General features: G+C 44.6%; 1 protein-coding gene across 1 annotated transcript in view; it reads left to right on the top strand.

The window, feature by feature from the left end:
* lmx1bb (LIM homeobox transcription factor 1, beta b) overlaps positions 1 to 17218 on the top strand; it is a 45261-nt gene that overhangs the window by 2138 nt on the left and 25905 nt on the right. The window contains exons 2-3 of the mRNA XM_029439996.1: positions 313 to 435; positions 909 to 1095. Coding sequence (XP_029295856.1) covers positions 313 to 435; positions 909 to 1095 — 310 coding nt within the window. The remainder of the gene's footprint in view (positions 1 to 312; positions 436 to 908; positions 1096 to 17218) is intronic.

Here is a 17218-nt window from a genome sequence, read left to right as displayed (position 1 = left end):
CTGTTGAGAGACTTTTTTTGTCCACGTTTATTGTGTCCTTTCTGTCTCTCCACGCTTCTTTTGACACATCGGGGATTTGTGTGCGCTGCCTCCACCTTTTTTTAACTATTGCGAGCATCTCAGTCGAGTTCTTGCATTTCATCTCGTTAAGCTGATTTTCTTGTCTTCCTCCGCCGAGCTGCAGGCTGTGTGTCACACGGAAACTCGAGGTTTCAACAGGTTTCAGCCCTCGTCGTCGCCTCCAAGACAGCTTTGTGTGCCCGGGGATTTCTCTTGTCCAGTCTGACCGTATTCTTATGGATATTGCAACAGGTCTGGTGTCACTGGAGCGCCTCTCCGTGGGAAAACAGCCCGAGACGTGCATCATGCTGGACGGCATAAAAATTGAAGATCATCCCTTGCGATCGGGACAAGCCACGCTCGGAGTCATGCTCGGTGAGTCTTCTTCTTCTTTTTTGATTTTTTTTTACTAAACAAACCTCAGCAAATCACTGGGAATTATGCGAGCACAGGGTCAAACGCTACACTCGTATCCCTGCCTGGGTTCCCATTAGTGTGTGTGCATGCCCACTGTCGTTTTGTTTACTGCCAACTACAACCATGAAAAGTTCATATTTACGCATTTAAAGGGATGAAACTTAAATGTCGTTTTATTGGCATGTAATTGTGAAGGAAACACACCTCTAAAGGCTGCAGGAGTGATGTAACCTGCAGGCCTTATTGGAGATAACATGACATTCATCCATTAAAACATGCTTTTTTAAAAACTTGATTAAACATCATACTGTTGATTTGTTGTGCAGGCCTTTAACGCTTTGGGGTTTTTAATCCGACATCACAGTCCTTGACTCAGGCCTTCTCTCTTTTCTCACGGGCCCCAACTCCTCTGCCGTTTTTTTTTTTTCCAGGGACTGACTGTCATCATCCATCCGTGTGTGAAGGATGCCAGCGTCCCATCTCCGACCGCTTCTTGATGAGAGTCAACGATTCCTCATGGCACGAGGAGTGTTTGCAGTGCACCGTGTGTCAACAGCCCCTCACCACCAGCTGTTACTTCAGAGAAAGGAAACTTTACTGCAAACACGACTACCAACAGTAAGCACAATTCTCTGGGAGAATCTCATGCTCTCCATTTCTGCATTTCTTCAGATTGCTTTGGTTGTTGTGCAGTGATTTAAAAAAAAAAAAAAACATTGTGAATGCTCTGGCTGGCCTGGAGGCCTCGTGTGTCATTCAAAGTGCAGAAAATACAAGTCGTTCAGCTAGTGTGAAGTCTTATTTTAATTGTACAAAGTGTAACAAATATCTACCAACATGGAGGTATGATATATAGTGACCTGTTGCTTGCTCTGCCGGAGTTAAATATCTGCTTCCTGCTAAATTCCAAAAAATAATTGAAAGAGCAACAGGAACAAGTGGAATTAAATCTTTTTTTTTTTACTTGGTTCAAACATTTGAATAATGAGTGTGACATATTGAAATGTCTGCAGCAGAGTGCTCACACTGGCTGAAGGACGCTCGGCATTACCGGTCATATATTATTGTCATATGCTTGGCTTTCCTATTGTCACTGTGGCCCACGATATTTCCACATTTGTGTGTGCGGAACGAGCGCATTTCTAACAAAAAGATGTGATCCCACTCAGGCCCGAGAATGTGCAGGCGTACTTTTAAAAAAAAATTATTATTCCGCTCTCTGTGCGGTATTTCCTGGTTGCATTAGTCTATGTGGCCTTTTCCCCATCACCACCAGCCGCTACAGATTCATTCAGAAATATGGAAAACATCATTTATTTTAGCTTTCTTTAAAGAGTCTGCAGCGCAGATTACATTTATTTTCCGATCAGCCCACATTTATTTATTCTGAAAATCCGATGCATCAATTTGCCTTAAATATTAAATGTAACGAGTTTGCTTTATTTATTTTGGCGTTGCCACTTTATAGTGTTTTTTTTATTTAATGTTACGCTATTTTTATTTTATTTTATGCTATTTTTATTTTTGGTTCCAGGCTATTTTATTGGATATGACGTGTTTCTGCATGCGGCATATTTAACGGTTTAATAAAAAACTATTTGCGCTTTTCACTCCCTATGAGTTATAGTACCTGCATGCAAAGCACGCACACGTGGATTCAGTATAAACAAAAAAACAAAATGAAAAGTTTAAGAATTTGCGCAGGCGTGACTGACATGGACACACACACACACACACACACTCCCACACAATTTAAAAAACCTTAATAATTCAGTTTGAAAACATCTAACAAAACTTATTTTGGGTTAAAATGCTGCAGTGTAATTAAAACAGTAGACTAATGTGATTAAGTCAAGATTGTTAATTTCATCATTTGTTCTGTTGAACTCAACACAACAAATAAAATAAAAACATTATTAATATTACAGCCACCATAAATAATAATGCCATAAATTATAGATGGATGAGAATAATGTCGGAATTGTCCCCTTGTGTTTATTTTTTTTTGTTTTGAAGTGAATTACAATAACGTTTTAAATTCTATATTAGGCCTAAGACAGGAAAGCAAAGCAGCCATTAGCCATGGAGTAACATACATTAGTAAATTGAATTAGTAAATGATCACATAAAACAAAACCCTGCAGATGTAGTGAGGCAAATATCGAGGCTAAGTAAAAGAAGTACAATGCTGAGGGTTGCTGTGTTTGGCCTGTGAGGACCCTGGGGTGCCCTGTGTTTCTCATTGCATGAGCGCTTTTCATGCTTGTCACTAAATGTTCAGCTTTTTGTGTCCGGCCTTTTTAACAATTCTACTTCGATTACCGGGACATTATGGCTCTCTGCTAGATACCTTGCAAAGCAACAAAGAGTTACATCTATTGCCATGCGTGCCATTCATCCAGCTTTGTGACAAGAGTGTAGTCGGCTGATAACAATGGAAAATTCATAGCAGTAACTATGGGATACCAGAGCTACGGCGTCACGGCTCAGAGGTGGCTGGAAGCTGAGACAGTCCGCCACAGAGAAGGATCTCTTTCTCATGCCTGTTGCAGCGCTCTCCATTTGTAGTTTTTCTTTTTGCATTTGTCTGGTGTGTGTGTGTGTGTGTGTGTGTGTGTGTGTGTGTGTGCGTGTGTGTGTGAAGAAGACAGACACAAACACACACAGAGACAGATTTTATTCCAAACAACACTCTTTCATGCCATTTATTTTCTGATGTGCTTCTGAAGTCCTATATTTGGTATACAGCTGATCATTCCCCCCCCCCCCCCCATTCACTCTGCTCCACTTTGAATGCTGTGAGCTTGTGTGGCAAGTCGCATCAGCCCAGCCAAACACAACAACCTGCTGGGCGACGTCCTGCTCTCACACACTGTAATTCATCACATCTTTTAATTCTTCACCCTCCTTCCCCCGCTTTGTTTTTTATTTTGTTTTACCCCTCCCAGGTTAAACGCTACCTGGAGGGTCCCTCCATCAAACAGACACAAGTATCCACTTTTTGTTCTTGTTTATTCCATTTGCATTGATGGGATACTTAAAGATGTAATTGGCACCTTTTTGACTTTTATGACACCCATTTAAGATGCATTTGTCAGCCCACAAACTGCTCTGGGCTGTGAAGAGAGCGCCTACCCTTACAGAGGTCTCCGTGCCTAATTACATTCCTACAGCAACTGATTCATGCCCCGTAATCAGCTCTCACTAGCTATAATAAATCAAGGAATTGGCAAGCAGTCTTTTTTTTTCGCACCTTTGGAACAGGTCTAAGTGCAGGCGGGGGAAACAATTGTGTACTGTGTTATTAAAACTCCCACCAACACAGTTCAACGCATCTCGCTCCATATAGTGCAATTATATAGTAACAAGATTGGATTATATTGGCCTCTTTTTTTATTCCATGCAGCTGACCCGTGTTCATCGTAGCCTGTGTTCGTGTGAAATTTGTGAATGAGGAATATTTTTTCATGGCTTTAAAAAAAATGAACAATCCGAGTGGAGTGAAATATATTTTAGAGAGAGAGAGAGAGAGAGAGAGAGAGAGAGAGAGAGAGAGAGAGAGAGAGAGAGAGAGAGAGATACGGCAATGAAGCGCCAACTTTTCAAAGAATATTTCAGAACAAGTTTTATGGAATTGAAGGCAAATAGGCAGCGCTGTCAGTTGGACGGGGGCCATAGCCGTAGAGGAGGAACAAGCTTGAACGAGACAGGCGGTATGTAAAAGGTAGAGTGGAATTACACCACCCTGAGAGAGTTTGTTGTGCCCTGGTGTTTAGAGGTCAATTATACATCATTAGGAGGAGGGAGATCATTTCCCCAGGGAGACCTTTCCTCTAACCAAGCAGATGCTTTGAAAGGAGCCTTGTAATAAGGCCTATCACTGGACCGAAGTGTTGGACAACACCCCTGTAATGGACTGCTTGTTAGAAACTGCCATGGGCTCCATCTACAAAACATAACATTAACTAAACTACATTATGCACCATGCTGCTACATTTGAGTCCCGCTGATACATTAAGAACCTCACATTCCACAGTGGACTTTCTTCTTCTTCTTCTTCTTCTTCTTCTTTTTCTCAATGCTCTTTAAGTTTTACTGTCAAGGCAACAATGTTATTTTACAATGAATCATTTGTACCTCATCCAAATACATCAGCGTGCAGATGTTCGGCAAAAAATTTTCAAATCACGTGCTGTAAGCAAAATGTAATTCAGGTCACGGTAGTATGAGTAGTAGAAAAAAAAAAAAAAAAAAAAACCCCCAGCAGTGATGAAGCCATAAAAATCCAAGCTCCCAGAACCTGTCTCACCTCCCATGTATGTGGGACGATCCCCCGGTGTGCTGAGAGGTGCTTTTTAGAGCTGTTTGGAGTGCCCTCCTGTGAAATTGTTGTTTTTTAATTAGCTGTGCTTGGGACTCTGCAGCAGTGTGTGCCGGAGAGATGCTGACGGCTGGGTTTCTGTGTTAGCTCACCGAGTGTGTGTTTTACTCACTCTAGGACACTCCTGCGTGGCCTGGCACTTTGTGAATGCTCATACGCACACCGAGAAGAAGAAAGAAAAAAAAGGATTGTAGTTTTGCAGTTAATTAAAGACTGTTCTCAGTCCTGCTAAAGTATTCAGCAGCAGCTCTGATCTGGGAGTGCACGTTCCTCTGTGCAGCACTCTCTCACTCGCAGCTATACTTTCTTTCTTTTCTTTTTTTATTCTCCCTAAAAAGGATAAAAATGTGTCTTTAGCCACTGCTCTTGGGTAAATAAAAGGACCTCTACAGAGAGACAAATCTAATGTTAGAAACACTAAGCCGGATAATATTGCTTCAGCTTGCTGGGATTTTTAGTGCTCGGCAAGGAGCTAGCTGAAGCTGGCCCCGTTCCTCTGTAAGGAAGTATTGGGTTTTATGTCAACATGGCTCGGCCTGTCCCAGCAGCGTACTAGGATGCATCATCTGTCATCTCATGGTTTGCTAACTGTCCCCACTCCCCAGCATATTTAGACCCATTAACGAACCTGTCGCAGTGCTATTTCTTTGCATCGTTAGCCACATCTTGGATTCTGTTTTCTGTCCTTTCCGGTTCCCACAAATCGCTCTCTGAGTGATAAATATTTGATTTAAACATATCGTTTTACACGAACACAATGTGTGCATGAATGGTGGCGTTTACATTTTACACCAGCGACATCCATGAAAGCTTTAACGGCCTGTTCGTAATCAGTTGGTGAGTTTTGTGACAGTAAATCTTAAGTACAAGAATGATGTCATGGAATCAGGTGAGTGTGTGTGTGTGTGTGTGTGTGTGTGTGTGTGTGTGTGTGTGTGTGTGTGTGTGTGTGTGTGTATGTAGCAGCAGTTGGAACACAAAGCACTTTGCAGGATGCTCTGGGAAGCCACAGAGGCTCAGCCACGGTAATGCCCATCACCACTTTAGAGGCCAGACTGGTGGCGAGGGATGTGGAAAGAGGTCTCTGTGGCTTTGTGTGTGGGGGGGGGGGGGCTGTAGTGCAGGGGAGGAGAAGGATCTGCAGAGGGATCTGCCTGGTGTGCTCACATTACACCGGATGATAGCAGAGGGGTGCAGAGGAACTCAAGCATGCAATTTGTTGGTAGCCACAATTTAACCTCATCTCCTAAAGCCGGCTGTTAGGCAGCCAGTGGGACATGTCAGTCAATCGGGAATGCTAATCAGTGACAGCGGAGAGAAAGCCCTCGGCTCGGCAATGCAGTGATTTTCATTACCGACTCCAAGTCCACGGGCCTTCAAGTTTATTTTCACAGCATGACAACTCTTCATAACACACACACACACACACACACACACACACACACACACAAAGGGGAAAGCAACCACAAACCATTAAATGCAATTTACAAATTAGATTTTGGCAAAAATCTGTGAAATACTGTAAAAGGTTTTTCTTAAAGTAGCCAGCCGAGAAATATACACACACTCAGCAAATGTTTTCAATATCAATTTGCCAGATTACACGTTTAAATCAGAAGAAGGAGCATTTTCTTTTTCTTTTCTTTTTTCACTGGCTGGATTTTTTTTTGCTGCCCTGAAATTATTCGTTTCAAATATAATGTACGGTGTGTCGGATGAAACATAACATTTAGAATCAGTCCGCACTTTCCCCGCGTTTTTAAATACGTTTCATATCTGTTTGTCTCGTTCTGCTCCTACAGTTTGGAAATAGCCCACACTTGTTCCCTGCAGGCAGCCTGGTCGAACGTGCATGAGAAATTGAGACATGGCCTCTGCTGCTGGCGCGCAGTATCGCTGCTGGCCCCCACTGTGTATATGTGATCCCACTCTGGAATGTTTTTCCAACACGTAGGCTTTTCACAGATATACTAGAGAGGACTGGCATCATAGTGGCAAGTGCTGCATTCAGACTGTTGTGTGCCCAAGGCTTACTCTCACACTCACGTCACACATTCTAGCTCTACATGGGAATGGGCAGAGCTGTGCTGTTTGTCTACATACACCCCAGGTTTTGTGTGTGTGTGTGTGTGTGTGTGTGTGTGTGTGGGGGGGGGGGGGTGTGTGGGCGCATGTGTATGTGTGTGTGTGTACACTTGCTTCCTCTCTTTCTTTGTCTCTAATCTAAGCTCTTTCCACTGCCTCACGTTCACTTTTAAAGATACATTTCGGCACCTCATCTCACTTGCTGCACGTCTGGGTTTCAGCGGTACAGATTGTTGTACAGATACGGCAAAACACGGTTTCTTTGTCTTTTTTCCTTTTTTTTTACCCCTTTTAATCTTCATCAAATGAGATTAGCCCCCCAAATACCGGTATTCCTGCCCAAAGTGACTGACAGAGATTTGCACTTTTATCATTAAGTGTGACACTAAGCTGGTCAGAGCTTTGTCTTGAATGGAGGGTCTGACGGAAACGGGGGCTCCTAATCCTTTTATTTGTGTCAGGCCCAGAAAGAGGGAAGAATGGGGCCCGGGGTGGGATGGGGCTGCAGAATGCCACGGCCTTTAGTCCCCTCCAGACCCGGCCTCCACAGCCAAGTGAGCATGAGACTCATCCTATGTGGTCTATGCACTGGAGCGGACGCGTACACACTCATGCGCACATGGGCACACATTTGTGCATCTACAGTATGTTAAAATGTTTGCTCGAGCAAATGCACACAATCATGACTACGCCGCCTTGTGTACAAATGCATATGTTCTGTCACTTATCACAGATCACACACACACACACACACACACACACACACACACACACATGCACAGTCATTTCAGAGTGTGTACCTGCTCACAGCAGAGCATGCGTCTGTCTGCGAGTGCATGGATTGCAATAGCGGGAGGTTCAGTCTAGGATGAGATTAATAAAGTTTGCCGGTTCCCTGGTCGAGGTCCAACGCTAGGCTTTTGTCTGCGGCTCACATCAGGGTTGTGGGGCTTCAGCTCCTTTTGTGTGTGCACCCTTGTGGTAATCCATCTCCAGCGGGAGTCCCCTGGGGCACTTTATTTACTCATTCAACTGTTTGGAAGTCTGTTAGACTGCAGATCAGATGCAGTGAAACCAATGTGATTACTTTAACCAGCACTTGCAGATTCCTGCCCAGCGTTCTCCTCTCACCCTGAGCTGCTGTGCTCTGCAGGTGGGAGGGGAAGGTCCACACCGGCTCATCCCGCTCTGTCTGTCCTGTTTACCGGCCTGGTTTGAGGGCTTATGAACATTCTGCATTAGTTATTGAACCTCCTGTGCCCACACACTGTAGAGCTGACTTGAGTCTTTCGTTATCCTCGTGTATTTGAGTTTGTTTCTTGTCTTCCTTCCATCTGAAAGATACAAGTTCCAAAACTGGTGGCTGACTGAGTCGTGTCTCTTTCGCATGCAGATCATAATTCAGCGCCGTGGCCAGTGTGGTGTCACGGTGTAAAACTAACATCTATGTTTTATTGCAAACAATGAGATGGATTTGGTTATCCATCCATCAACATAAAACGAGAGCTATGTATTTGGGGCTAACCCCCGTGTTAAACCGTTGCAGGCTGTCAGGCTCTCTGAATTTACTCTCCGTCTCTTCCCCCTGGCGTGGCTGGGGAATATGGTTGCGATCAGCTGCCAGGACCAGCATCCACAGCGAGAGCTCCCTAAACTCGCTGTTTAGAACCAGCCTCTGATTGGTGATGGCTGTCTTGGCAAGAAAAAAGAAAAAACCCCGAATGAAAACAGTGCAGATTGGGTTTCTATGCGTCAGGCTCGCTCTCCTCCTCTCTGACCGCCCCCCTCCCCACGGCAAGCCAGCGTGATTTGTGCACGAGGTCCCGTGACCCATGGAAGCTTCAAAAAGCAGCGAGGGGAAATATTTGGATGATCCTGATGGGGGAGTGGAGACGTGGGAGGGAGGCAGAGATGATGGGGGCTTGGTAAGTGCAGGGGCTAAGCAGTGTAAGGCAAGGCAGATGTGGAGAATGTGCAGGGCAGCCGCGATGACAGGGGAGAGTGTGTGCAGAGAAGAAGACTGCCCATCCTGGACACCAACCACCAGAGGACTGCTGTAACACAGACGTCATGTTGTGCATGAAACGGTGGCAAACAGTAGAAGAAACTGTGCACGAGGGGGCTGGAAAGTGTTGCAATAGAAGAGGCATTTTATCATCAGGTAGCGTGCCCTGATACTGATCGTCTATACCTCACCCCCCCCCTGCTGTACCCCGCCGATCCCTTCTCCTCTCCCTTTACCTTTCCTCTGCCGGTTGGATATTAATGTTTCCCAGAAAGTTGCTACAATACGTCTTCTCGGGAAATTCCTTGACTTAAAATGATCTGGTGTCTCTGAAAGGGATGGATAAGGGAATAAAACATAAAGATTTTTCAAAGTGGTTCTTGTGCATGTGTGATTTCATCGTGCTCTCAGGATGGAGATTTCTATTCGCTTGCCTTGATAAGAAGAATGTGTTGCTGCAGGTGAGGGCTCCGTTGTTTGCTCCATTCATCTACATTTTCCTCCTCGAGTGTAGTATTGTTTGATTCAACCTCGTGGCCTCGTAGAACATTATTTATGCACGGAACACTCTGGGGCCAGTTCACTGGAAAGCCCATTGAACAGAACAAGCTGTCGTAGACTGAGGCTTCATGCGAACCCAAACTCAGCAGTTAAAAAAGCAAAGCTTTGGTCTGAGGCAGCCTCAATCAGTCTTTGCTCGCCTCTACGCTTGTCGTTGCCTCCTCCTGAGAGTGGGTGGGTTGAATGACCCCTAGCGTGTCTGTCTGCCTTAACATTGGCCCTGCATGCCCGACCTCACAGGGGAGCGCCAGCCCCAGGCCCGGGTTGTGCTCTGAAACCAGAGCTGCAACGTTGTGTTGTGATCCCAGCTGGAGAGACAGCTCTGGCTCTGAGCAGAGCTGTCTCGCAGCGTGCAGCCGGGGTCACCGGTGGCCTCTCAACCTTCATCACTCCACCGTGCTTCTGCGCAGCACCGGCTAAGACTACATTATTTATTGACCCGCAGTCTTCGGTGCTTCTAAGACTCGCAACAAATATCAGGGAACTGAAGTTTTGATGAGGTCATGTTATCAATTACGTCCCGGGAGGTTAAACTACACAAAATGTTAGTTCTGCCTGTGCAATGTTCTAGATTAATGTCTCGCATGACTCGTACTGTCAGCAACAGCACTGTCGGTGAAATACAATGTCGTGTGGTAGGTCTATGTTGGGTGCTCTCACTTTTAAACTTGAATCTGTAAAGTAAGAAATGTCACTTTGAGTGTTTGTGGTGTGAATGTGTCATCACGTCGGTGCTTTTGCACTTTCTCAATACATGTTTATCGAACGCTATCTCACAGGTTGCATCAAATCGTGTTTTCATGCATTCCTGTGTGAATGTGCAATGTGTGCAGCCATATGTGTGTGTAGCGTGCCCGCCTGCGTGTGTGTGTGTGTGTGCGTGTAGTGGGTCTGTCACTTGGCCAAGCATTGGACATGCTGTTGGCAGGCGACGCAGTCTGGATTCTCCTCTTGGTCGTGCTGCTCTGGAGGCAGAAAGCAGTGCGTGCCACCCAAACCACCAGCCCCCCCCCCCCAACCCCCACCCCCTTTCTTTCTATCATCAGCAGACCGGCCTTCTCCCTGCTCTCCATGCTCTCCTTTTTCCTGGGCCCCAGAGCCTGGGCTGTGGCCTGTGGATGAGTGCTACATCCTGGCTGTCAGCACAGGGGTTAGCTGGGGATTGGCCTGTGGTGGAAGTGCAGTATCAGGCCCTGTCTGTCAGCTCCTCGTTCCACTTCCTCCCTCCCCTTAGTGCGGGCTGCAGTCAGTGGCACACAAATACGGCGAGCTGTGACTGACTCCGATCTCCAGCTTGAAAATGAAAGGATCACCCCTCAGAATAGGCATATTCATAACCATGCCAATGAAAAGGGGCTGTTTAAAACCCTTAAGTGCTCGGGTGTTGTGTTTTTAAACAGACCGCGAAAGCTTTGACAGACGGTTTAATATTTCACCCAGTATTTCATTACAGGTACTTTTAACTGTCGCTTTCTGACTTCCGAGGAGCGACCACTCACCCACAGCATGTATTTGCACACAGTTACAGCTCCCTCGCAACCTTTTTTTGTTTTGTTTTTTTACCGAACAGACCCATTCCCATTTATCATATTGATGAATGTTTGAAAAAATGTCACTCAAGATATTTTATAAATCTTGCGGGTGATGCATTTTCTGCCAAGATTCAGATTTTTTTTGTACACATACGTGAAGCCTTACCTTCTCACTTCTCACACACAGGTACAAACACTGCTTACACACACACATGGACACGCATCTGCACTGCACATGGTCGCAGACAGGCTTACACATGTCGGAGGATTTGCGACTATAATCAGATTAATTGGTCCATCTCTCCTTGGAAACATCACATGTACACATGAAGGCCTCTGGTAGCTTTCAGATGGATGCTGCTTACACTAACCAGAGGCCAGGCAGCAGGCGCAAGGTCGGCAGGGTCACAGCATGCTCTCTGGCATCGCCCGCTTCTTTATGGCATACATGTTCGAAAAATTATTACAGCACTTACAGCCTCGTTCTGTCTGACAGAAGGAATTTCTATCTGTTCCTCCTGAGGGTTCAGACTTATTGAAGCAGCACTTTCTTTCACTTTTCAATTTGACACAGAGAAACTATTTTTTCACAACATAAACACGAGAGTCGGTGTTGCTTGGCAGAAGCCGCGGCCTCTTCAAAGACAGTGGCAGAATACGCTTGGCCTTTGCGACGAATATTATAAGTACATTAACCATAATCCTTATTAACATTCTCCAAGCTGCATGCAGGTTCAGCGCCTCGGTACGCAGTGTATGTTTTTCTTTTTGCCCACAAGTATGTCTACGTGAGGGACTATCTACACATATGCTGCCATTCATGATTTTATTATAGGTGTTATCCTCACCACAGCTCATACATAGGGGAAAATAATGCCTTTTCTATGTGCATGTATTATAGTGATTACTGTGTGTTGGCTAAACCAGAGAGTTTAGTATCATTACTGGCAGGACACAGTGTTGTCATGGTCCTTTAGATCAAGTGATTCCAAACCCAGGAGGTACTTCAGCGGTACTTCCAAGTAATTCGAGATAATAGAAATTACAAATTTTGATTTTTTTCAATTATATTTCCACATATGGAGTTAGCTGCAACATCTAGACACCACAGTTTGCCACTAAGAGTATGCGAAAGGTAGCAGGGAAGTTATCCTAAAGTAATGGATAAACAGCAGCTAATGGATATTTGGCAGAAACAGCTCAAAGTAATTGAATGAATGCTCCACATGGTAGTAGGCCTACAGCTGCAAGCTTAACTAAACCAACCTAATCATTGACGGGTCAATTGTATGGAAAAACATAGTGTAACAACCACTATTATATCTATATAGTTGAATTATATCACGTTTAAAATGAATCTGTAAGAAGACATTTAGAGCGTGATGGCTGATGTCAATGAGGGGACACTTGAGTTCATCTGACGGGGCTGTGCGAGTTCGGGAACCACTGATTTAAGGGTTAGAAATGTGATATTCTTGCACACAAGCACCAACTTCCTCTCGAGAATAATGGTCGTACCAATCGTGTTTAGTGTCATTTATTTTATCCATCTCCAAATAGCAGTGGGATGTGGTTTACCCAAACAGAAGACTTCAGATAGTGTTAGGTAAGCTGTCGATCACGAACAGACATTCACATTCTTCCTTGTGACTGTCTAAATGTTCTGTCCGCCTGCTCTGCCTCATGTGGTAAACCCCACGCTGTTGGCACTTAAGACAAACGAAACAACCCATAAAAACAAAAGTATTTCGCAAATAGTGTTTCGCCCAGCTCTGGTTTTTTCACACATTCTGGCGCTAATAAGCTCTGACACACCCTAAACAACCACCCTCTCAAAGAGTACATCCAGTGTGGAGCGGCGGTTTTGGTGTCCAGGGGGGAAGCCTGTGGTTCTGGAGCCAGAGAAGGAGTCGTGTCCTGCCGTCCCACAGAGATGACAGGAAGATAAGAAAGACAAGTGGCCTCTCCTCACAGAAACATCCCACCGGGAACTAACCTGGGGGAGAAAAGGAGGGCGGCAGGACTCTTGTCCAACTCTATCTTTACTGGAAGAAAACTCTTTTTCCTTCCATCAAAGTGAGCTCTCCTTGATCAATGTTGACGAGGAGCGTTAGTCATCCAGTAGCCATCAGAACGTTCTGTAAGATGTTCTTTGCGGTATCACAAATATCCATATCAAGTTTACGCAGCATGCCTCCGTATGTCACAACTTTGGCTTTGTGACATGGCTTCTCCAAACCAACAGCCCACAGAAATAAAGAAGAGGGTGTGGGGTGGGGGGACAGACTCTTGGCAGCAGACACAGCCCCTGCAGTTATAACTTAGAAAAACCGCTTATACTTTGCAATATTTGAGAAGGCAAAGGAGAAAAGGTAACCGTTTCTCCTAGACGATGCGTAATGAGGGAACCGTAGGGAAGGAGAAACAGCGAGCGCTTTCTGGAAGCGGCACTAACACAGGGATCAGCAGCATTAAAAGAGATTTACACCCCCAGCTCTTAAACAGTTTTCTTTTGCTCAATGGTTCCTCTTTTACAGATATTTCAAGGAAGTAATAAACTGCACTGACAAGCGTTCGAAGTGGCTCTGAAACATCCCTCATGGGTAACAGAGGTCCATCACTTCTATCACAGTGCCTTCCCTCCCCATCGTTATTTCTAAAGAAGTCGGCCTGTTTCTGTCTCTTCGCAGCGTTTAGCCTCGTCTGGATATTACCATCAGCTTGTTGTTGTTTGTATCAAATAAATGTTGCGTAACAAACTGTGATACATCAAGCGTTGCGTTCTCCCCGAGGCTAAGTCCGTGGAACCTTCATCTCGTCGTGAGTGCTGCTGTTGCCGTGTAGTTAAGGCCTACCGACTGTTTCTCCTGACGGTTAAGTTCTTTTGAAGCTGTCTGCTTGGTCCAGAATGAGGCCCTGCACAGTGTAAGATGTCATACTCCCACTGTGCTGACCAACATGCTCATAACATTTAATGGTACTTTGGCAAATGCTAATGGAAACTCTTACTTTGCCTAGCAATCACATTTCGTTCCCTTCGCTCTGTTTTTCTTTCTTTTTTTAATTTACCATAATTATTCGTTGGCGTCTTTGATATACGTAAGTAGAAACTTGGGATAGATAAACCAGAACGAAAGGGAACATTTGTCTTGAGTAAGGCACGGTTCCCCGCATTCTGCTACCCCACAGCATGCATGTTTGTAGTCTTGCTGGGATAGCAGAACATCACAGAGTGTCCCTTTGGATGTGGAGCTGGGACCTGGGTTGCAGAGGTGGAGGAGGAGGAGGAGGAGGAGAGGGGTAGGTCATGCCGTGGCACGTACGTCTCTCAGTGTGGGATGAGGAAACATCTCAACCTCGTACAGGTTCAAGAAGAAACAGCCTGCTTCTGATTAGTCACTCTGATCCACAATGATAAACAATTCCTGTGGTATCCTGCTCAAAGAAACATCACTGGCAATGATTGAGTGCTCACGGGTGGTTTATGTGTTTGTATGCTCAGACATGCAGGGTTTGCTTTTGTGTGTTCAAATATTTCCAAAAATTAGATGTAAATAATCAGTATCATACCAAAAATAGCATCGATTTAGATTCATCTGGTTGGATGTGGACATCGGTTGTATTTGTACAGGCTTGACATGGAATAATGTGATGTTCTTATGTTCTCGGGTTACATCAGAGTTGTAATTTGCAATCCAAAACATGAGGGTTTGTGGTGATTGTATTTACTATGGTCAGATAGTCACATGGTTAAAAGGGAGAATAGAAGACATGCATGATGTCTCTTCATGCCAGATCTACAGCCCACAACAACTCAAAGCCATAACCAGAGGGTGATGGAGGAGCTTTCAAACATTTCACTCAGAAAGTCTGGTGTCCTCTTTGCCCTTGCTGGAAACGGGCAAGTTTTATCTGTTGCTGAACTTCCGCGCAGATGCCTGGCATCGAGCCTCAGGGTGATAAAAACGTCTTCAGGAGGTAAGTGTTTATGGTGAGCATCCTGAAGGTTAGCAGGATCAAAGCTCTGTTGAAAGGACATTAAGCAAAGAAACAGGAATAATAAACAAAACAGCCAGTTAGTCATACAATTAGATTTATAACATCTAGAAACCATGTCAGAGAGAACTAGCTGCTCTTTATTGCCGTGAAAAACAGCCTTCGAGTCCAAGAAAGGAAACAAAAGAACAGGCCAGTGAAGTAAAAAGGACAACAGATGCGAGGAAGGCAGGGAAGCAGTTGAGGTTTCACACCACAAATATATACTCGATGTTTTTTGTGTACATTGGAGGAAAATCTTGTTTTTTATTATCAGTGAATTTCCAGGTTTGTCCTGCGAAGAAAAGTATTTACGCGTCAGACAGGAGCCTTGTGTACGGCTCAGCTCTGCTTGTCCTCCAGCTCTGGGTGATTGAGTTGACTGTTTTAGCTCGGTACGTTCTCAAATGCCCCTGAATCCCCCCCCCCCCACCCCCACTTCAGCTCCAGATTACACTGAGGGAAGACCTTTTAGACATTTAGGGAAGTTAAATCATGTGTATTATTGTTCACATTCAAATCAGGTTGCAGGAGTTTGGCCGCCTTATGAGCCTTTCCAAAGTGGTAAGACATGTTTTTTTTTTTTTTGTAGTGTAGCCTGTAGGAGGGGGAGTGGTGTACCACCCGGGCCCGTCCTGTCCAGTCATTTGCTTGAAGCTACACCTTTAAGTGGGAATTATTACGTTGGAGATAAGTATGGAGATAAGCCGGTCCTTGCCTGCTAAGATGTATGAGGTGTGGACACCGCGAGAGGTGCACCTGACCTGGAAATGAATGGCGTGAAGGTACAAGTGCAGAGCATGAACCTCTTTTTTCATCCGGGCCCTGTCTTTGTAAGCACAACACCCCCCCCCCCTCCCCCGATCATGACAGATTTAAGAAGCTGCAGACAGTTGTAGTTTTGCGAGATTATAAGATTTGATCTGGTGTTAAGGTTAAAACATCAGTACTTTGCTCATTGTAGCACTAACACGGGAGTGTATGAGAAGTATTCATACATACGTATACATTCATAAGTATCTGGGGAGGAACGTTGAGGTAGGAGTTATAATTATTTTTATTTCAATACTGTCCCTGAGTAATATCTCAAAAATATTATAAAAGTACAATTAAAAGTATAGCATGAAGGTTTTAAGACGGAGCTCCATAATCCTTAACATTTAATTCCAATATTTTAATAGAAAATTAAAATTAATTAATTTGGGGAGATTGTCGTCTCCCAAAACATTTTGCACAGTCCCTAAACGCTATATTAGTTTACGTTATAAAAAGTCAAATCTGAACATTGAGTAACTTCAGCTCATGTCTCAAAACTTGATTTTTCTATCAATTGAATTGTGACCAAATCTCCAATTAAGGAATTGGAGATGTTCTCCGTGTGTTTCAGAAAACACAAGTGATTAGGTTGCTGCTTCACTAAAGGTGTGTGGGAGAAACATTCCTCCTGCTTGGTATGTTAATTCCCAGCTCCGGGGCCTGTACCGGCCGTCACTCTTTGAAGTTTCTCTTCGCGTTGCCTTCTCCCCATCAGGTGAACTTGTGGCCTCTTAGCATTTTTATTTATTAGACAATCCCTCACATGTAAAAGATGATAAAGTTGACACGTTACAGGCAGTCAACACTTTCACACGGCGAGGGGGGGAGCGCTTTGTGTAACACCCTAACAAATTTGAGCTTTAAATTCGATGACACGTACATGCCAGAGGAGTTTGCTCATTGGACGGCTGCCAAGACACTTAAAAGAAGCCAGACCAGATCATTATGACTTACAGTGTCAATGCAGCCGAGCACTTACAGGATCATTTAGTATTTACCTATCTCTTTCCTCATTTACAAATCCCTTTCAATCCAGCTTGATTCTTTTTAAAAAGGAAACGTGTTGTGTGTCAGTGTGTGCAGCACATTTCTGCTGGTTAGCTAACTGGAACATTTCCTCTCATCTGCCAATATTGCTTTTTTCTTCTTCTCTTTTCTCCTCTGAAACTACGAAGAATCATTGCCAGGCAGCCGGCGAATGTCCAAGAAGGTCACCCGCTGTTATGATTGAAGCGAGCACTGGTGGTTTGACCCACCGCACGAAGAGTTATAGGTGGCCGGTCAGCTTGTCAGTCAGGTTGGGTGGTTTTTTAATCATTTCATCTT

The sequence above is a fragment of the Cottoperca gobio genome, chromosome 9, assembly GCF_900634415.1.
Source record: "Cottoperca gobio chromosome 9, fCotGob3.1, whole genome shotgun sequence".
NCBI lineage: Eukaryota > Metazoa > Chordata > Actinopteri > Perciformes > Bovichtidae > Cottoperca > Cottoperca gobio.
The sequence above is the reverse complement of the archived record's forward strand: the minus strand, read 5'-3'. Positions and strand labels throughout refer to the sequence as shown.